This window comes from Homarus americanus, unplaced genomic scaffold (assembly GCF_018991925.1).
Source record: "Homarus americanus isolate GMGI-L3 unplaced genomic scaffold, GMGI_Hamer_2.0 scaffold52512, whole genome shotgun sequence".
NCBI classification, from domain to species: domain Eukaryota; kingdom Metazoa; phylum Arthropoda; class Malacostraca; order Decapoda; family Nephropidae; genus Homarus; species Homarus americanus.
The window spans coordinates 3,035,908-3,057,984 of record NW_024735442.1 but is presented as its reverse complement, the minus strand read 5'-3'; the positions used below and the strand labels follow the sequence as shown (position 1 = coordinate 3,057,984).

At 39.8% G+C, this 22,077-nt stretch overlaps 1 protein-coding gene across 3 annotated transcripts; it reads right to left on the bottom strand.

Moving 5' to 3' along the window:
- Positions 1–371: 371 nt before the first annotated feature.
- On the bottom strand, positions 372–18,843 carry LOC121870999 (blastula protease 10-like). 3 transcript variants are annotated; one of them, XM_042373020.1, is made up of 11 exons: positions 18,741–18,843; positions 13,602–13,658; positions 8,613–8,799; positions 7,599–7,789; positions 6,187–6,390; positions 5,439–5,565; positions 4,246–4,380; positions 3,963–4,046; positions 2,474–2,633; positions 1,537–1,674; positions 372–957 (listed from the first exon to the last, which is right to left on the bottom strand). In XM_042373020.1, the coding sequence occupies exons 1-11, from the start codon at positions 18,804–18,806 to the stop codon at positions 936–938; spliced, it is 1,371 nt and encodes a 456-aa protein (XP_042228954.1). In that variant the 5' UTR covers positions 18,807–18,843; the 3' UTR covers positions 372–935. The 3 variants fall into 3 exon arrangements, 2 of the variants coding, with proteins under 2 accessions (XP_042228954.1, XP_042228955.1); XR_006089809.1 differs by lacking the exon at positions 2,474–2,633; XM_042373021.1 differs by lacking the exon at positions 13,602–13,658 and having other exon boundaries at positions 18,741–18,842.
- Between the last annotated feature and the right edge of the window lie 3,234 nt (positions 18,844–22,077).

Sequence of the window (22,077 nt, the reverse complement as noted above, 5' to 3'; positions counted from 1 at the left end):
CCTATCTACTTACCCATAGAATCATATCTGGTAATTTTTAAGTCGTTATAACTATTATATTTACCAAGAATTCCACACTAGTGCACAATAACACATTAAACCAAGCTGATTGACCCTCCTAAGGAGATACGTTATTGCTAATTGTTTATTTACGATAATCTGTGTGTTGTACTTTCTTGGAGGAGCTACTGTCTTTTAAATGTTGTTCTTAGATGTTAACTACGACCTTCAACTACGACAGGTCTTTAAGCGAGTAAGGTTTAGTAATATACGCAAATCAAACAACAAGAAAAAAAATTTGTACCTCTTATAACTAGCAAATATATGACCTTATTTCCTGATGCTTCACACTTTGGATTATAAGAAAACAATTCTGCTATTCCAATTTATTCGATTAGATACCGTAGGACTGAGCCGTACTGTCTCAGTCTAAAGCGTATGGTGGTTAAGTAATCATACGCACATGTCACTACTTTTATGTTGGATATACGAAAATACAGTTCAGTAAAAGTCAAATGTTAGTCGCCTTAAAATTACTGATGGTAAATTTGCCTCACCAGACGACTGTGTTCTGTAAGACATGATAGTACTATATGCTAATGATAAAGAATCAGTAGAGACGATAAAGTAATCTTGGCAGACTTAAAAGCAAGAGTCTAAAGAACATTTGTATAATCATATATTGAAACATTAATAAAAATTATTATACAATAAGAAATTCTTGTTACTGAAGGCGGCGTCAGTGCCTGAAATCTTCACTTAATTAAACTAGTATAAACAATACTCTATTAATAAACTAATTTTATTGGATTAAAGTAAAAAAATGAAAAAAATGCATTTGCTCTGTAAATAACCAAGGTATACTTTGTTAATGCCCCTGGCAAGTTAAATCAGGGATGACGTCTCTACTCCGTGGCTGGTCTTCCTCAGGAGTCTTAAGATGTACAGTAACTCGGCCTGTTAAAGACGGAGAACATGTAAGATACATTTAAATAATAATAATACAACTGCAATAACATTTCTAAAAACGGACCACTGAAGGATTAAACATTTAATGCTACCTGGGGTTAAGGTTAGGTTAGGTTAGGTTAGGTTGGTTAGGCTAGGCTAGGCTAGGCTAGGCTAGGTTAGGTTATGTTATGTTATGTTACGGTGTTTAATCATTAAATCATATAAGTTGGAGCCCATTTCTCGAGTGATCGTAAAAAGTTGTTAATTTAATTATTACTCTCCTGCAAAACGTGGAGTTGATATCCCCCTCCCCCGACCTATAATATTGGTAGTGATAACAAACCTAAACTATCCTGCCATACAATGTACAGTATTATTAAGGTTTGGGATGTGCCATGTCCATTCCCTTCATACCATCACATTTGACCTGAAAACATGAAGCCTGTGAATATTCAGTGTATCTTCTTGTTTTAAGTTAACTGTTATTTAGATCCGTAAAAAAAAATATAAACAGATGTATGGGTGGAAACATGCGATATCCTGCCTAAAGCTTTACTTGATAAAATAAAGAAAAATTCTACTTACAAACAGCCAGGTATTGGGATAAAGGAAACCGTTGCTGACCAGCCATTCAGCAAGTTAGATTTTGTCTGGAAATAAAGTATTATCTCGTTGGTAACAGAGACGAACGTGTCTCCTGGAGAGATATCCTTGTCGCAGTACCTGTCACGGGGAGATAAGACCATTGTCATAAACTGTGCTAACCCAAAGATAAACTGGGTTATTTCCACAATAATATTTCTACTAGACATTAAAATTGACGTTTACAATGATACGCTATCAAATGATACTACGTTAGTGGACAGCTGTTAATGAGATCAGGTACGTGACAAAACCAGAAGGCATTAAAACCAAATTGGCCCTCGTTGATGAGAGAAAACTGTTAAGACTAAAGAAAATAATCTTAACGAAATCTGTACAAAGAAGTTTACATCCCTGGATCTGCAGGGTAAAAAAAACGGAATATAGACGACTTTAGTTTGTTGCAAAATCAGAAAATAGTCAATCACACAATGGGTATATATCTGTACCTCAACCACTGGACGCATCTAGGACCCAAACTCTCATGACCTCAGGCAAGTGTCACACTTTCCTTTGTATCAAACGATATCCGAACGTGACCTACAAATTAACTTGCCCATCGAGATCACCTGGACCCGAGCAGGCGTCTCCTTACCTTTGGCCTATCCTGTCTCTCACTGCACTATTAAGCTACTGTCTCTCGCATTCAAACTCGATAATATAAATACGACTATTATTGTGATAACTTTCTCAATGCTTCTGTATTTCAGAACACTGCTCCCTTACTACACCACCCTCATCTCCACCTCAGCAACCAGACTACCACCACACTCATCTCCCCCTCAGCAACCACCAGCCACCACAGTCCTCATCTCCCCCTCAACACTCACACCCCTACCACCACACCCCTCACACCACTATCACCACACACAATACTTACACGTCGCCGTACTCCTGACCATTAACCCTTATCTCGAGAATATCTACATAGCAGCAGGCTTGATTACAGCTGTAGGTCATGGGATACAGGTGGAAGAAATTGAACTTCAGCATGGGAAGGTAACAATCTGGCGCCCGGATTATTTTAGTGCATTTTTCATCTGTGGAGACGAGTTGATCAGTGATTAGATAGATAGATATATTTTTTTTTACGGGGAATAGCCCACCCGGGCACAGGTCATCGACCCACAACGGGGCCTAGGAGGTGAAAAAATAAGAGTAAAAATAGAAAAGAAAAAAATATGTTAATCTACACCACGAAGAAGCCGGAAAACCAGATTTTTGAAGTGAGACAGATTGTCTGAGTATGTTTCCAGCTTGGCTGTGTGAGGAAAGAAGGGTGTACTATAACGGGTTATTCTAGTGTGACCGACATCCACAGAGAAATGGTGGGCACCGCGGGCAAGAAGAGTGTTTAGATCCCACGGCCTTACCGGCGGTACACAGGATGCCAAATCCACCGAACATTGCCCATTGAAGTACCTGTAAAAGAGAGAGAGTGAAGCAACATTGCGGTGAAGTGAAAGGAAAGAAAGATTATCAACTAAAGGGGGAGAGCCACCCCAGATATGAGAGCAGCACTCCAAGTTAGGACGAATGAATCCCTTGTATACTTTAAGCAACTGCTCAGGTGTGAAGTAACTACGGCATTTTTACAGCATTCCCAGCTTTCGGGAGGCAGCTTTAGCAATGTTGAGGATGTGTGGCTTCCATGACATTACAGGAAATGGTGAGGCCTAGCATATCTATTGTAGAATTTGGCAGAATGATTGCGTCCTGTGATGTAATTGGTGGGAGATCATCTAAATTGAAAAGTGTAATTGATAAATACTAAGTTTTATTACTATTGATGTATGTTATGATATCATCTCTAGAAACAGATCTAGTCTGATAATTAGGGGAAGTGGAAAATATGAAGAAGAGTAAAGCATTAGTCGTAGTGTGAAGTAAATCATTGATAAAAAGATGGAAGAGAGTTCCAGAAAACAGAACCCTGCGGGACACCACTATTGGGAGAGAAAGATCGAGAGATTTATCCCTCGACAACAACTGTCATGGATTGGTTCTCAAGGAAGCTATGAATTAGAGAAAAAAGTGGTGGGGGGGGGGGGACCATAAGAGGAAAAATTTAGAAAGCAAAGACTTGTGCCATACTCTGTCATATGTTTATGTCCTCTGTTTATTATTTCAACTGTTTGTTTATTCATGTGTTAATGTGTGTCCGTACAGATGTATGTTAATAAGTATACATGCGTGTGAGTGTGACTTTATAGACCTAAGTATTTATAAACATTTGTATATTTTAAACTATTTTACACAGGGTGTCTATAATTTTCTGTTACACCTCACAGTATATAACAGATAAAGCAGAACAGGACATTGTGGAAATCCTGTGTTTCTATTTTTCACAGCGATTTATTGTGTCTTACTCTTTGGGTACGGGTCAGGGAAGTTAGGTGAGGTGATGATGCCCGGTTGAGTCACCACTTCTGTACAGGGCGATAAGAGTCCATCTGCAAGGCAAAACATGCTGTAGTTAGACACATACCTATCTTTAAATATATTGTAGCTAAAGCCACCATCTCTGGGTTAGGTTGATGATTTGTACTGTATGTGTGTTCTATGACTGCCTAACTGTCGAGTACAATAATGATAAAAGCTTAAATGAGACCACAAAGAAAATATTCGACTGGCTACTGATTACTAGCTTACCGTAGTACCCGCCAATGATGGTCTCACAATAGTTGCCAGTTGTGCCCGGGCGACACACACACTTACAGTTGCTTCCTATGTAGCCGTCGTTGTTACACGGATCGGAGTTAAAGCCACAAGCAGTCAACCACTTGTCTGTAGAAGGAGAGAGGAGCTGAGTTCAAATAACAAAGGACATTTATTAAGATGTCATATGTAATTCGTCTACCAGTGTCATGGGATATCACCTCCCCCACCTCCCCTTCATATAGTTCCCCGAAGGCACTTCTGCGCATGCGCAAGTTTGGAGCATACATTTTATCTGCATGAAATAGTTCTCTCCGTGATATAACTCCCAGCATCAAGTGGCAGTATTAGAATATTGTATCTTTACTGCCGTAAGAAATATCATAAGTAATGCGCATTACTCACACCATTATGTCAAGGGTTCGACCCTCGGCCCGGACACACGTGAGAAGGGTGTTATCCTGTGTGTTCCCACTAAACGCCACATGACGCGGTCTCCACCTCATTAACACTGGATAGACCGCCCAAACGGCGAGTAAGCCATAAGTGGCGAGTATGATGTCAACAAAAAAAAAAAAAAAATTGAAAGGCTTTGGCAGTGATAACTAAGTGCTTACCCTCAGGCTCAAAATTCTTCGCATATTTACAAAATCCACTCCGCTGATTCTTGAACAAGTGTTTCCTAGCTGGAAATCGTAAGATGCTACTCCGGCCACATAGTTGGCACGGGCAATCCCCATTGGAGGCTCACGGCCCTTCACAAGCGCAATGAAATAGGGCTTAATAGGCTTTTTTGCGGCCCACGGGCTGCGGGTTGCCCAAGCTGGTGTACGACAACACCATCACCACACACTGTTTGGTGTACCACAACAACACCATCACCACACACTGCATGGTGTATCACAACACCACCACCACACTGTTTGGTGTATCACAACACCATCACCACACACTGCATGATGTATCACAACACCATCACCACACACTGCATGGTGTATCACAACACCATCACCACACTGTTTGGTGTATCACAACACCATCACCACACACTGCATGGTGTATCACAACACCATCACCACACACTGCATGGTGTATCACAACACCATCACCACACACTGCATGGTGTATCACAACACCCCCACCACCACCACACACTATATGATGTACCACGACAAAAGGACACATACCTGTACAATTGTACATGCGATTGGCCAACAACTTGTCATAAAAACTGAGTCCACTCCTCTGGCCTATAATTCCTTGATGCAGTGGATCGTTGGTTGTGATGGTCAACTTCCCATTCCATGTGAAGTACTGATACAGGCAGAAAAACAAGCTATTACGGGACCAAACGGATGATTTTTATATATAAATACTCGAGATGAAAAAGTTTTGCTCTACGGAAGACATATTTTTTTCTGAACCTTTATTTTCTTATTCACATTAATCCTCTTATTCCAAAATCATATTCACATAATGTATATAGTGCACTACAAATATGGTGATATAATGGAAGAAATTATGTTGTCTTTATGAATAACGCCTAATATCCAGTCTGACACACACATACAATATATATATAAATATATATATATATATATATATATATATATATATATATATATATATATATATATATATATATATATATATATATATAAAATGAACGATCGTTCACATTGGACGCACTCACTGTCTGTTTCTGGCCATTGTGCCGGAGTTACTGCCTGAAGTTCATATGTTTACTACCATACACCATTCATTCGAATCACCTCAAGATTAGCCCTTAATTTATTTCACCCGATGATTAAATACCTTAACGCTAACCAAACTTAACATAACCTAACTTAAATTGATCTAATCTAATCCCTCCATGTAACGTTGGGGTGAAATAAGCAAGGGGGGTTTAACTTCTGGTGATCTAATGTTTCTTACCTTAGAACCATAGTGCATGACTGAAGAAAGGTCGTAGGGAAGACCGTAGTTGCTGACTATAGCAGTTGAATGCTTATTAAAGTTATAAATTTTCGTGCTTATTATGTTTTCATAGTGAACATTGACGTAGTCATCTCGGTTGGTTGAACTCTGCTCATGGAAACAACCTAATGCGTGGAAGATTTCATGAACAACTGTACCAACCTGAAGAAAGTGAAATATACAGTATGTTAGTATTATATAAAAATCCGTTATATTATTTATGCATTGATTTTATTGTTTTGTCTTTAACTGTGGCTCAGAAAGAGACTGAAACTGGTAACCAAGACGAGAAAATAGTTCATAGTAAATAACATGGGTCTTGTAGTTTCTTTGGTGTCTCTTGACGATGATTCTGTATAGCAATAAGACGTACAATACAATAAAGTGGGAGTATGGGTTCAAGCTGTCAATTCCACCAGACAAGGTTAACTTAAAAAGAATTTGAGAATTTGCAGATTTGGGCGTTGCACTAATGAGCGGAGGATTCAGGAGCCCAGAACTTGCCAACAGTGAGTGACAGAGGCGTGACCGATGGCCCATGTGGCTAACGAGGATAAAGTAAAGGAGAACCTTTGTGGTGGGTGTTGACCGTGTTGGTGTATTAGTTGTTGTAAACAAAATATAGGTAAAGAGGAATACACAGGTTAAAGCAATCTGGGTGGGGGGTTGGGGTTATGTCATTAAAGCACTTATAAAAGAAAATATTTCTGGAGCCAGCTGTAGTGAATGTTAGAAGCGATATACAAAAATTTTCAGCACAATCTAGAAGCCACATTGGACGCTATTTCTGAGAGCAAGGCTACTGCAGCTCTGATACTTATTGTAGTATATCATAACCCGTAAAGTGACACACACACACACACACACGTGTGTATATATATATATATATATATATATATATATATATATATATATATATATATATATATATATATATATATATATATATATATATATATATATATATATATATATATTATTTATTTATTTATTTATTTACTTATTTACTTATTTATTTATTTATTTATTTATTTATTTACTTATTTACTTATTTATGTTCACATATAATTCAGGATAGAAGAGTAAATGATAGAAAATTATTAGCATTATAAATGGAGACCCATATGACCGGATACTTATGACTTGTTGGATATAACAATGCAAAAATCCTACAGTAAAATAAATCATAAAAAATATAATGTATACCAAAGCTTCTCAATACAGTACTGTATATGGAAATTTAACAACAAGGGGATCGCTTGTTGAAGTTCTTTGGGAGTATCCCATCAATCATGCTTTTATCTGAATCGAAGCCTATTATTTCTATAACCAAGAGAAAATATTTTATTAAAAGTCCATATTTTACTCACAAACTGACAGCCATTGCCAATACTGATATATTGACCGTTACTGCTCTGCATGCCGATGTAGGAAGAACAACCTGACCCCAATATAAATATGATGTGCGATTGGTTGGTGTTGGTGGTTTCCTCAAACTTGATGCACGTGTGTTCCATCCAGGAGTTGATGCCCGCCTGGATTGCAGAGATGTGTCCGCTAGCTATAAAATTAAAACATTGTTGCTTTAGTACATTTGTACACGTTCAATATCTGACCATGGGACTATTGAAGCTAATGTCACTTTAGTTGTTCCAAACTTTAGTACCACTGTTCACCTTGGAAATATAAAGTGATGTTAAAATACCAACCAAATAAACTCACAAAAAACCCAGGCACCCATTCTACCCTTGTCCAGTACACCTTAGCTTACCGTAGACTATATTAAGGTTACATTATGAGCTCAGCACTTGAGTGGACTGTTCATGTTCATCACATAACATTCAAGGCAGTTTAGACAAGGTTTATTATGTAACGTGGTGAACGGTTTAGGTTTTCGAGTGATGCATTACACACGTTATGTACTGTCCGAATAATGGTTTGCCAGTGCAGGTGGCGAGTTGTCCGGTGTTTTCGGTTTATCCCATGACACTGGGTCATACACAACTCGTTAACTTAGGGTGTGGTTGCTGTGTTGGCGACGGCTTCTACACCCTAAACAAATTAATGTCTTATACAGTACTGTAGGTGGACCTAGGGTCAGCCATCCTCGAACACGAGACAACAATTATTATGAGTATTATTATTATTATTATTATTAATATGATTGTATTATTAATTCCCTTTTCAAATCTCCTGAATATTAGACATCGTAACTTATTTCACCTGGGGGATTAGGTTAGGTTAGGTTAAGTTATTTCAAAATTGGGTTAGAATAGTTTTAGGGTTTAATAATATTTAGGAGAAATAAACCAGAGATGTCTAATCACCAGGTTAATCCTTTCCCCCTCTTTCCTTATTCTCTTTATTCCACTACCAACACTTACGGAGGCCAAGGTATCGGTATGGAACCAGAGGGTTACCATCTGAACCTTCAGGCCAGCGTGAACTGGGTATAATATAGGCCTTCCTCTCCCAGATGGCTCGCCGCTGTTCCTCGTTCAGTATGATGTCATCCCCAAACAAATCCATCTCGTTGAATTCGTCTCCAGACCCATAGTTGCCATTCGGGATCTTGGGGAAGAGGAAACAATATGTAATTTTTCCTTCTTCACTTGCTGTTTGTGTGATAGGTGAGCACTTCATGTTGTTTATGTGTGACAGGTGGGAGTCGCAGTGTGTGTGTGTGTGTGTGTGTCAACCTGATTGGGCAACCGCACCCAGTAAGGTCATCCTTATGCGGTCGAAAACACAATCAAAATCACAGATCCAAACAAAAACAAACCATATAACCTCTTATGATCGCTGCATGAAAATGACAGAACCCTTCTGGTTGCTGGCACAAATGCACTTCCTGAAAGAAGAACTGCCCTTGTGGCAAAAGAGTATAACATCGACATAGCAGCCATCAGTGAATTGCGGCTCCCAGATGAGGGCCAACTCACAGAACGTGAGTCTGACTACACTTTCTGGATGGTTAACCCTGCTGAGAGAAACCGCTTTTATGGAGTTGGATTTGCCATCTACCAACGCATCCTACACAGGCTAACTGAAATGCCTATTGGGATCAACGAGCGCTCATGGCACTTCGAGTCCCACTGAATCACTCACGTCTTGCCTTCTTTTTCAGTGCATACGCGCCAACACTGGATGCAGAGGATGGCATCAAGGAGACGTTTTACGCCGACCTCGACAGAGTGCTAACCTCTATCCCCGAAGAAGAAAAGGTTGTGCTCCTTGGCGACTTCATTGCCAGAGTTGGCAGAGATGCTAACATTTGGCAGGGAACCATAGGGAGAAATGGACGAGGCAAGAGTAATACCAACGGCCTACTCCTCCTCAGCAAGTGTGCTGCACACAAGTTCACAACCTCATTATCACCAATACCTTGTTTAGGCAGTCCGACAAGTTTAAGGGTTCGTGGCAACACCCACGATCCAAACACTGGCATCTCATTAACTACATCATTGTCAGAGAATGATCGCCGAGATGTCCTCATCACCCGTGCCATGCGTGGCTCAGACCAGTGACACTGATCATCGACTTGTCAGATCCAATGTAATGATTGTTTATCAGACCACAGCTTACAGCCCAGAGAATTACAACACATAACAGCGAGTACAGTACAGGCCTCATGGTACCCCAACATACCAGGTTGACACACCCTGGGTCAGGACCTAAGGGACCTGACCCCGACCGCTAAGTACAAGTCTTGAGTAACTACAATATAACCGTGTTAAGGAAACCTCACCTAGCCAAGACACACCCGGGCATGACCACGCACCTGGGCAAACACAGCTGTCCAGATCTAACCAGTTTAGTGTTAATTGGCAGGGGTCAATCGCCGGCTGTTTCTTCCCTATATAAAGGCCCTGCAGTCCCGTCCACGGGCTGATTCTGGTTACTCTCATTATTCTCATCCGACTCATCTTTCTCCCGTTCGGGTCGTCATTCTGTTCACTCACACAGAGTCCCCCCCCCCCAGGTCGGGAGGGAGACTTCCCGACCAGACCCCGGCGTCACCAGCTAAGCAGTCTCCCATACGAGACAGCCCAGCCAGCACCCGCTGGGCCTCCGTCAGGTTACACGTGAGTCTTTGTCAGGGCGATCCCTAGGGTGAGTTATCTACTGTGGGAAGTGTATTAATTTCATGTTTGTGTCCGAGAGTCAGTGTCGAATAACGTAAACATAATGTGCTAGTAACTCCGATATAATATTGATATTAATGTGTCCATGTCATTGAGTGAATTAATAAATAGTTGTATCGAAGTGGTGTTGAGAAATTGTCCCTTAAGAACGTATAATATAAATAAGTGTAAATAACTAACCGGCCACGCTACCAAACTTCCTGTCATTACATCCTCCTTCTATAAATATTCTACCTATATGTAATATCTTCTATACGAGTTTTGACTTGTTATACCAAGCTCTCACTTCACGTCGCCCCAAAACGGCGAAGGCAGCAAGCCTCCAGAAGAGGTTTTAATACTAAGCGTTTGGAGGATCCAGCGGTAGGACATGCTTTGAGAGAGCAGTTCGAACATGGGCTTATAAACAACCCAACAGCAATCAACGTGAATCCCAGTGCCGAATGGGATGCTCTTAATACTGTTATGACAAAAACCTGCGGAGAGACCCTCGGCCAGATCAAAAGAATACACCAGGACTGGTTCTATGAAAATGACCCGGCAATCAAAGTACTCATCGATGATAAACGTGCTGCTTTTACTGACTGGCAGAACAACCCTCAGTCTCGAACCAAAGTTGATACCTTCTGCAAGAAGAGAGCGGCAGCCCAGCGGGAATTTCACAATCTAAAGAACGACTGGCTTAAAAATAAAGCATGTGAAGCTCAAAATCTTGCAGATCAGCACAAGATGCACAAATTTTTCATTTCCTTTGAAACATTTTATGGGTCAGTCACTCATGGCGCAGCCCCCCTCCTCTCATCTGAAGGTAACCTCATAATTAAAGACGATGAAGGCCTCCTTCAACGCTGGAAAGAGCACAACCATTCATTGCTCAACCGAAACACCGAAGTAGATGTCCTGACTACCCAGCAAGTCCCTCAGCATCCAGAGCTGACACACACCTCAGTTATCCCCCATCCCTGGTTGAGGAAGCTACTGTCATCAAACAGATGAAAAATAACAAAGCCTCAGGGCCTGATGGAATCCCAGCCGAGGTGTATAAAGCAGGAGGACCCCTGCTTCCCAGCCGTCTCCACTCTCTCCTGGATAATATATGGGAAAAGGAGGAAATCCTCCAAGCTCTTAAAGACGCCCCCATTGTCAATATTTATAAGAACAAGGGAGATCGGTCAGACTGTGGCAAATACCGTGGGATCTCACTGCTGTCCGTAGCTGGCAAGATTATCGCCTGAGTCATTCTAAACAGACTTCTTCCTGAGGCGGAAAACTTCCTCCCAGAATCTCAATGTAGTTTTAGACCATACGTAGCACTACTGACATGATCTTTGCTGCCCGCAAGATACAGGAAAATTGCAGAGAACAGCGTCGTGACTTGTACATGGCTTTCATCGACCTAACTAAGGCCTTCGACTCGGTCAACAGGGAAGCCCTCTGGTGGACCCTCAGCCGTTTTGGCTGCCCACCAAAATTCATTCCCTTTGTGAGGCAACTCCACGATGACGTGAACGGCAGTGTCCTTCACAACAGCACCCAGTCAGAGTTCTTCCCCATCCAAACCGGGGTTAAACAAGGGTGTGTACTGGCACCAACTCTCTTTTCCATCTTCTTGGCTGCCTTCCTTACTCGTGCCAGTGCCAATTTAGCCAGCGGGGTGAACATCAAGTACCGGGGTCTTTTCAGCATAAGACGACTCCAGGCAAGAACAAAGGTGTCGGCAGCTTCCATTACTGAATTTCAGTTTGCAGACGACCTCATCCGTGTTGCTCACACTGAACACGACTTACAGGAGATCCTGAACACCTACGCAGACGCTTAAGCACACTTCGGCCTTGAGGTGAATGTACGTAAGACTCAAATTCTCTTTCAACCTGCCCCTGGTTCAGACACACCTCCACCATCCATCCAGCTTAACGGTACTACCCTTTCTAATTTTGCCCACTTTCGGTATCTCGGTTCTCACCTGTCCACCACCTCAAACATCGATAAAGAGATTCAACATCGGAACAGATGTGCATCACGAGCCTTTGGCAGTCTCCAAAATCTTGTCTTCAGCTGTAGAGAGCTGAAATTATCTACAAAGCTGTATGTATATCGAGCAGTGGTCCCCCCCACCCTGCTATAGTGCTATAGGGCAATGAGACATGGGTCACAGACAGGAGACACCTCAAGGCACTTGAAAACTTTCACCAACGTAGGATACGTTCCATCCTCCGAGTTCGCTGGGAAGACAAATGCCAGTATTTTTTGTTGACACCATGAACAACTACGTTGAACTGGCCATGTTAGCCGCATGGACGACAGTAGACTGCCAAAGCAGCTACTTTACAGTCACCTAACGAATAGTAAACGTGACGCCGGCGGGCAATTGAAAAGGTATAAGGACAGTCTTAAGACAAACCTGAAAAAGTGCCAAATCGACCCCCTCACCTGAGAGTCGATTAATCCACATCGTAACGCTTGGAGGAGCACCACACGAGAAGGTGTCAATGCTTTTGAGTTAGCCCGACTGCAAACCGAGGCAGACAAACGCCAACGCCGGAAAGACGCTGCCACCTCCCCTCCCGCATTAGATAGAGCCCTCCACACGTGCAACGAATGTGAGCGACGTTGCGGGTCCCGTATCGGCGTCTTTAGTCACCTCAAAACTCACTAACCTAGGTGACATCCCTATTAACTCATATCATTGTGTCATAGCTGGCTGATCGTCATACTCGATTCCGAGTGACAGCGTAGTAGTAGTAGTAGAGTGTGTGTGTGTGTGTGTGTGTGTGTGTGTGTGTGTTGGATTATGAATCAAGCTTTATAAATATTTAAGTCAAACTGTATTTCAACAGGCGACATTTCTGCAGTTATGGCTCTTAAACGGCTCAGCCATACTCACATTATTGCAATATGGTTCCTTAGTAATTAATATCTAATTTTCTACTTTAATAAACCGTTTTAATTCCAATTTCTGTAAATATTTGTGAGCGGCACAATACGTCTTTGCTTTCTTTCCGTCTTGGGAATTTCAATATAGATTTCGGTAATGTAAGAATTCTTACCATTATTTTTTTCTGCGGGAGTCTATGATGTGGGTGGTTGTGTGTGGGTGACTAGCGATCAGAGGCACGGCATGATGGATGTCAGCAGTTGTAGGGACAATGACACAGATGGTAATGCGTTTGCGACAGATAGTTGTATGTGAGAGAGGTACGTAAAGTGAGGAAGTGAGGGAGGACTTACATCTTCCACGTTAAATGTAGGTACTGGGAGATCCGTAGTCGTAGAGCCCGTGAACTCCTGTAAAAGATGCAAATTTTAGTGAAGTCTGAATTCATGTATCTGTAGCTGTATTAACCAGTTATAAATTCTATGTCATGTACTGATCACCAAATGTGTGCCTAATGGATAAAATAATGGATGCTCTTATACCATTAACTGTCCCGTATTTTCTAGGACATCTTCCTCAATTTCCTTTTCAGAATACCTGCATCTCACCTGTTGCTGTCGGAGGAGGGGAGCGTGGAGAGGTGAGTTCAGGAGGATTCACACTTCACCAGGGGTACCAACAGTTCTTGGCTCACTTAGGTAACAGGAAGTGTAACTCTTCAACAAGAAGACGTAAAAGAGTAACACCTCACCGAGAAAGACACTAAACTGGTAGACTGTATGTGCATAGTGAACGTTTCTCACTTACATATGTAAGGTAAGGTACCGTGATAGCGTCAAAATTATACTGAGACTGTACCGTAGCAATTTATGTCAGCTCAGCCACTGTTTTTGAAGCCCTAACTTAACCTAGCATAACCTAACATACACCTCGCATAACTTAACCTAACATATCCTAACCTGACTTAAACTAACTTGACTTAACCTAGCATAATCTAACATACCCTAAAAACTAACATAACCTAACCTAACCAAACATGAGGTACAATTCTTGAAAAATCTGCGTTATAATCCGTCCATTTACGATACAGTCTCAATGGAGTTTGGACGCCATGTTGGCTCACCTCGATTATTCTCGCAGTCATTTGAGACTCAGGAACTGACTCGTGCACAGGTGGGAGCGTGTACAGCTGTTCTTTTACCTAACCCATCTTATTCACTCAATAGATCAATAGATTTTTATTCGCCTTCGCATTTATAGCAAGAGCCTTTGAAGTCATTATAAACTACCCTATTCAATATGTTCCTTTGGGTATGTCTTGCCTTTAGGGATAATTGCTATGTAGTAATATAATTTCAAGAATCATTTGAATATTATGCACTCCAACTTATTTCACCTGATGATTAAGGTCTCTAACGTTACTTCACGCACAACTTGGCGGCTATCTTGTACCCCACGTCGGCGTGTGTATACCAGTCCTGGAGTTCCTGGTTTTCCGTGCTGTTCGGATCAGTCGGTGGCTGACTCTGCTCTCCCGTGATCACCACCACCACCACAAATATGGCTCGGTTGCCAGCTAATCTTAATACAATACATTAAAAGTTTTACACCTTATACCCAATAAAACAGAATATGGCTCTTACATAATGTTTTAACAACCAAAACTAATTAACACTGACATAAAAAAACAACATCGTAAATCAAAACATTAGAAAACCTTATATATATATATATATATATATATATATATATATATATATATATATATATATATATATATATATATATATATATATATATATATATATATATATATATAATTGTTTTTCTTTCTTTTTTATTGGGCACTCCCCTACATCCTTGGGTAAGGTGAAGCACAGAAGCGTTTACAGTACCCAACAGGGGAGCATGCTAAGTTCATGCTTGCCTTAATGTCTCATGAGTACAGGCCGTGAACCACCCTCATTCACTTTGGTCGTTCTCGGGTATCACCTAATTAGCCAATCATAGACAGCGGTGTGGGCCGACATGTGACAGGCAGGAGGGGGGGGGGTTAGGTTAAATCAGCGTTAGGGTGGTTGTTCATGTGAAATAAACTGGGTAGCCTAATCTTCAGGTGATCAAATTTAAATTTTATGAGTTCTGTATCATAACTTATCCCAAAAATATCAGAATTTTTCCCTCAAGTACCAGAACTTTAGCCTTGAGTACCAGAATCTCGTGAGCTTTGTAATGCCTTGGCTGTTTCACAAAATCTTTCAGCGAGTTTTCCTTACTAATCTGATCAAATGAATGTTGAAGGTTAGTAAGACAATAAATATCACTGTTCCTTGAAGCCAGATACACATAGATTTGCAAGTGAACTTTTCCCCTTAATGCTACACAAGTATGGCAACAAAACTTGCATTAGACTTGAATGCTTAGTTAAGAAGGGAAAATGATATAGGATGTTGAATGTTGGTCGGCCAGCTGATGATAGAAACATTTATGTAATGAAATATTCTCGAAATATAACTCTAATTTTTCCCCACAACAGTTAAACTCAAGTAATGACACGACACTAGCAACTCTGTTAAGTAACTGCTCATATTGAAATATAACCTGAAATTGATACATTTTGGGAACTTCATAATGACATTCCAATGATTCTCTGTTTGTGTGTTTTACGCTAAATAAGGATAATCGCCAATTAAGCATTAAAAAGGTAAATGACTTGTTTGCCACATAGATCAAACAGTTTGATTTTAATGTTACAATTTAATGAAGTTTCATTTAAGACGTTGTTATATATTATATAGTATAACCAGCTTTAACTAATATAATATTGGGTATATATTCAGTTTCAACTAATTTAATTATGAAATACAATTAGTTTCAACTAATATAATAATATAATATTAACAGCATGAATTAATCCTTTACAAATCATGAAAAAAATGTTTCGTAAACCTGAAATATGGTAATAATCATCTCTTATTACACTCTTTATTTTATACTGTATATTACATTTATATGTTTCAGATAATATACTGATCCTTACGGTTAGTAACTAGGATCACTCGCTAACACCTACTGGTTAATGGAATCAATAACACATATCATCAAATGATATTGTTATCATTAACTAGAAATTAATATCACTAAAATCTACTAATAACAAGGGTCACACACTAACACTTGCCAGTTGGTAGTTGGCCATAGGTAGCAGGCAGCTATCAAACAGGGAGGTACTACCGACTGGGAAGGTATTGGAAGCATCATGTGTTGTCTAATGGTAGACCCTGCTGCCGTATGGCATCACAAAAATTGTGACCAAGTCCTAGGTTGCTCATCTGACTTTCTGCCTCATTTACACACAATTGCAGGGTCTCAATTGTTTCTCTGCCGGCCAATTAGTTTGACGTCAGTAGTGGGGGAATTTCTTGAATCAATTATAGCTAATAGCGTCCGTTCGCATTTAGAGAAAACAAATTAATCTACGACTCACAACATGGATTTACAAAGAAAATCTTGTTTAACAAATCTGCTGACGTATTTTAGGAAAGTCTTCGAGGTAGTAGATAATGACGAAAATTACGATGTTATTACTTAGACTTTAGCAAAGCTTTTGACAGAGTACCGCATCAGAGGCTTTTGAGAAAAGTTAAGGCTCATGGTATCGAGGGGAAGTTTTAAATTGGATAAAATCATGGCTCACCGATAGAACACAGAGTGTCAACGTGGTGTTAAATCTGAGTGGGGCTGTGTAACCAGTGGGGTTCCCCAGGGGTCAGTACTAGGCCCACTCTTGTTCGTAATCTACATAAACGATCTAGACACTGGGATCAGCAGTGAATTAAGCAAGTTTGCGGATGACACCAAAATAGGGCGGCAGATTAATTCAGGGCAGGATGCAAATGCACTACAGGAGGATCTAAATAAACTGCAGGGGTGGTCTGAAAAATGGCAAATGAAATTCAACACCAGCAAGTGCAGCGTACTTAATATTGGAACAAATACTGTCAATGTATACAGCCTTAACAACATCAACCTAGAGAAGTCGACTTGTGAAAGAGACCTAGGGGTACTTGTAAGCCCGGACTTACGGCCTAGAAAACATTGCGTTAATGTTCGAAATAAGGCAACCAGAGTATTGGGTTTTATATCTAGAAGTGTAAGTAATAAGAGTGCAGAGGTCTTATTGCAACTATATCTTGCGCTAGTCAGGCCGCACCTCGATTATGCGGTTGAGTTCTGGTGCCCTTATTATAGAATGGATATCAATTCACTAGAGTCGGTGCAACGAAGAATGACGAAAATGATTCCGGGACTTAGAAACCTTCCATATCAAGATAGGTTAAAGAAACTAAACTTGCATTCCCTAGAAAGACGAAGAGTGAGGGGAGATATGATAGAAGTATTTAAGTGGGTGAAAGGGATCAATAAAGGGGATATAGATAAAGTTCTTATAATATCCGAGCAGGATAGTACTCGGAGCAACGGATTTAAGTTGGATAAGTTTAAGTTTAGGAGGGAGATAGGAAGGAACTGGTTCACAAACAGGGTGGTGGACGAGTGGAACAAGCTTATCAACTTTGTAGTAAGTGCTGTAACGCTGGAAAGTTTTAAAAGGAGGCTGGGGTAGATTCATGGATAATAGAGAGTGGTAGTAACTCTCGACAGGAGCTGCCATGCACAGGCCAACCGGCCTATTGCAGACTCCTTAGTTTCTTATGTTCTTCTTATGTTCTTAGATAAATGTACCCCATCTCTAGCATAAAGATTTCTTCTGCCGTAAAAGTCGTCCCAGTGATTGATATTGACTTGCAATATCTGACAAGACGGCCGTTGACACCAACTGCCCTTGACAACCATTCATTGCTAACTCATCTTCTAGGCAAGACACCACATATGATAGGGATTGCCTCCCTTTATCCTAATACATTCGATAGCTGCCTTGAAATATCAAGGAGCTCCTCATTCCTACACCTGCAAATATCATTGCCTCCTGCACTGAGGCAGATAATGGGTTTGTTTCCATCATCAGACAAGATATTGTCCATCCTGTCAGCTATATCACCCACCCCAGCTCCTGGCAAACACATTCTCATCCTAGTATTTCTATTTTGGGCACAGAAAGCTCTGTCTAGGTACCGTACCTGGGAATCCCCAACAATTAAGGTTTTCGTACCTTCCATGTCAGTCTTGTACCATATACTGTACAAGATATGGACTCACTCGTGTCGTCAAAATAAAAAAAAATCTTAATAGTAACGTTTAGAGAGGGTAAAACACTTACTGCAAATGATTGTCCAAGTCTTCTGTATTATACTAAACTCCTTGTGTATGCATTCACCTGAAGTATGCAATATATCCGCGGTGTCCTTGATAAAGGACACAACGATGCTTTTGATTCCGTCATATCTCACGAATATTTTGGGGATATGTTATATACACTAAAATATTTTGATAACTGAAGACATTATAATTATTTTCTAAAAAGGAAAGGTTACCTGAAGGTAGGCGTGGATGGCGACGAAAGACGCAGAGGCCAAGAACCACCGTACCAACAGCACCATGATACTTCGTCAAATGCTGTGTCCCGTCTGAGGCTTCACAGCCCTTGCGCTTTACATTACTTGTAGACCTTCTTCCGCCCCCCCCCCTCCCCCATTCCCTTTCTTTCATGAGCAGCTGCCCATCACTTTAATATGAGTTAATGAAATTTGTGTAAGAATCTAGGCCTTTACGTAGGTGCTTAACATGTTGTTTTTTTGTTTTGTTTTTGTTTTTACGGGAATTAGCCCACCCGGGCATAGGTCAGTGACCCACATCAGGGCCTGGGGGGCGAAAATTAAATAATAATAATAATAATAATAATAATAATAATAATAATAATAATAAATAAAAAATTAATAAAAAATTACACTAAAATAATACTGATAATAATAATAATAACACTGTAATAATGATAATAATAATAATAATAAAGAACCATAAAGAAATACAAAAATGAAAAAAAATATGTTGTGAGAAACGTTATATGTATGTTGTGTTGTCAAAGTAACAAACAATTGAAACCCTGCAATCGTATGTAAATGACGCAGAAAGACACAATTGAAGTAACTACATCTAAAAATAATTGCCTTCACACTACGCAATAACTATAATGAATGGTAATTATCATTTACTATTTCTGCATCATCAACCTCATCAGCTGAGGCAATTGATTTGTTTATGTGGCAGGTAGGCAATCTGCTTGGTGTCATCCTACTTGAACGATCACTTGTTTTATGTGAGTTTTATCATATTTGTTAAATTATTATGTTAGGTACGTTACAATATTTTACAGTACATGACGTTACATTACGTTAAACCGCATAAAACAGACGGTCGTCAAAGTGGAATGTATTCAGCTGCTCGCCTACCTTCTATTCATGGTGGTCCGGGCTCGTTACCAGGAACGCATAGGTTAGGTGATTACACACACACACATATATATATATATATATATATATATATATATATATATATATATATATATATATATATATATATATATATATATATATATATATATATATATATATATATATATATATATATATATATATATATATATATATATATATATATATGTGTGTGTGTGTGTAATCACCTAACCTATGCGTTCTGGTATATATATATATATATATATATATATATATATATATATATATATATATATATATATATATATATATATATACATACAGACAGTACATAGGGGTATATGAGGTTAAGCAACATATACAATTTTCTAAGTTGACGTTTGCTACAGTACTGAATACTATTGTCGTAATATTTTTTTTTTCATAAGCATCATTGACGAGAAAACGGCCTCACAGATACAAGTGCTTCCAAATTGTACCAGTACCTAGATAGCTCGATTTTTCAAGTAATCCAAACCATCCACGTAAAAATTCATCCATGCCTCGTTGTCAACCTGTAATTCTGCCATTTCGAGAGTAAAATAACCGCACTGTTTTGCATGTGTCTTGAACGGAACTGAACAAAATCAAAAGACAAATATTTAATTCAAAGAATCTGTCATTAAAATTTGCTGCCATTTTCTGATTTCATCCGTGAGAAGTAGAGTGAAGGGGGCTGGGAACAGATCAAAGGTAGGAGTGTGGAACTTCTGTTGCAAAACTTTCATCAAGGCAAGCCTGACCTAGACTGACCTGACACAAGGAAAGTAACTGCGTTAATCCCTTGGCCTAATTTATGGTCTCGACTTAACGAGATAGCATCTGGACCTAAAAAAAAAGTCCATTGCAAGACTCAAGGGACTCCAGCAACCCCAAAAGCTCCAAAGGTCAGCGACTCTACGAGCTCTATGCGACCTCTTATGATGCATCTTGCAATTTCGACCCCGTGTTTGGGAACCGTTGCATTAGAGTATTCACTATATCTAGGAACGAGATGTACTCTCTTGATTTATCGATGACGGCGAAAAGCACCACGATATTTTTATTTTATTTTAAACGGTGCTTCTTTTGGATTTTTTTTTCATGTAATCCATGATTCACCAAGCCATGAATACTATCTAGCGTCATAATCTGAAGGTATTCACCAATTTGTCAATGCATTTATTTTACGTTACCAATAAAATCAAGGTTCCTATTACTCAAGTTTTTCAAGCTGATGTATTCACGTGTGACAAATATTCATTCTAAATGGTTAAGCACTAGAGTCCGTCTTTGGGTGTACAGCTAAATCAAGAAGACCCATAAATCAGAGTGATTAGCAGTTTAATGATTTTTCAGTCCTAACTAATCTTTTTTTTTTTTTAAAGTTGACGGCACAAGCCCCGCTGCTCTTGCATCATCTTTGATTAATATTGATATATCGCAAATAAATTCATGTATAACTGTTAAGGATACCTAGTTTTCACTCACTTTAATACCGAATTTAATATATGTAAAAATATAACTGCTTAAAAATTTTAAATTTCAAAATATGAGTGGAAACATGTTTGAAATAAAGAACATTTACCGTCGAAGTCACATAAAAATTCATTCTTTCGAAGAACAAATTATTATAATTACTGTATATATCGAGGCAGATGACACCAAACATAAAGCAGCCATTTTATAGTGTAAAATCAATTGTAAAATGAACGTTGTGTGGAGGTAGTATGCTTGGTCAAGGTGGCTTTGGCTTGGTGCTCTGCTCACCCGAATAGCCATTTTGAGTCGGGCTACTAACATGTGCAAATGGACAGGATGGCCGATGGGTTGGTATACCGCGAATCATTTGTCACATGGAATCAAACGACACTTCATTTGATTTAATGTTTCAGGATTGCATTCTCCTTTACTTCGTTTGTTACCCATCCTTGAATATTGTGTCCGTTTCGTTCTCTGCTGCGGAGCGCCGCTTAAAATAATTGATAGGAGTAAGCGCATGCGTGCGTAGTGTCAACAAAGGCTGTAAGAGACTGCTCCTTAAATTCGTATTTCTGACGAATTCAGCGAGTCTACCAATCCCAGCCTGTGCAGACAACTATAGTAAGACCCAGTTATCAGCACAGTGGCATATATTTTTTTTTTTACTTTTGGACTCATTTTTTGGGGATAAAACATTTGGTCCTACCACCAGATCCCTCTGAGCAAAGTTTTTCAAGTTTGCGCAAGCGCAATGTGATAGTGTGACGTAGCAGTGACGTCATTACCACTCCAACTGACTGCAGTGTTGCCAACGTGCCCTTTGCCCGCCGTTAAACGCCCCCGTTCGTTGGAAACGGCGGCAGTAGGTGACAGTGATGCTGACGACTTTCTTCTTGAAAACACGTCAAAGAAGAAGCAG

What these genes read in the sequence shown, in the direction of transcription:
- LOC121870999 (XM_042373020.1), bottom strand. Translation starts at nt 18,806, where the DNA reads ATGGTGCTGTTGGTACGGTGGTTCTTGGCCTCTGCGTCTTTCGTCGCC. An exon ending in GGTCAGGAGTACGGCGACGT is followed by an intron (nt 1,675 to 2,473) that starts GTAAGTATTGTG and finishes TCCCCGTGACAG; the next exon opens with GTACTGCGACAAGGATATCT. An exon ending in ATCCCAATACCTGGCTGTTT is followed by an intron (nt 958 to 1,536) that starts GTAAGTAGAATT and finishes CGTCTTTAACAG; the next exon opens with GCCGAGTTACTGTACATCTT.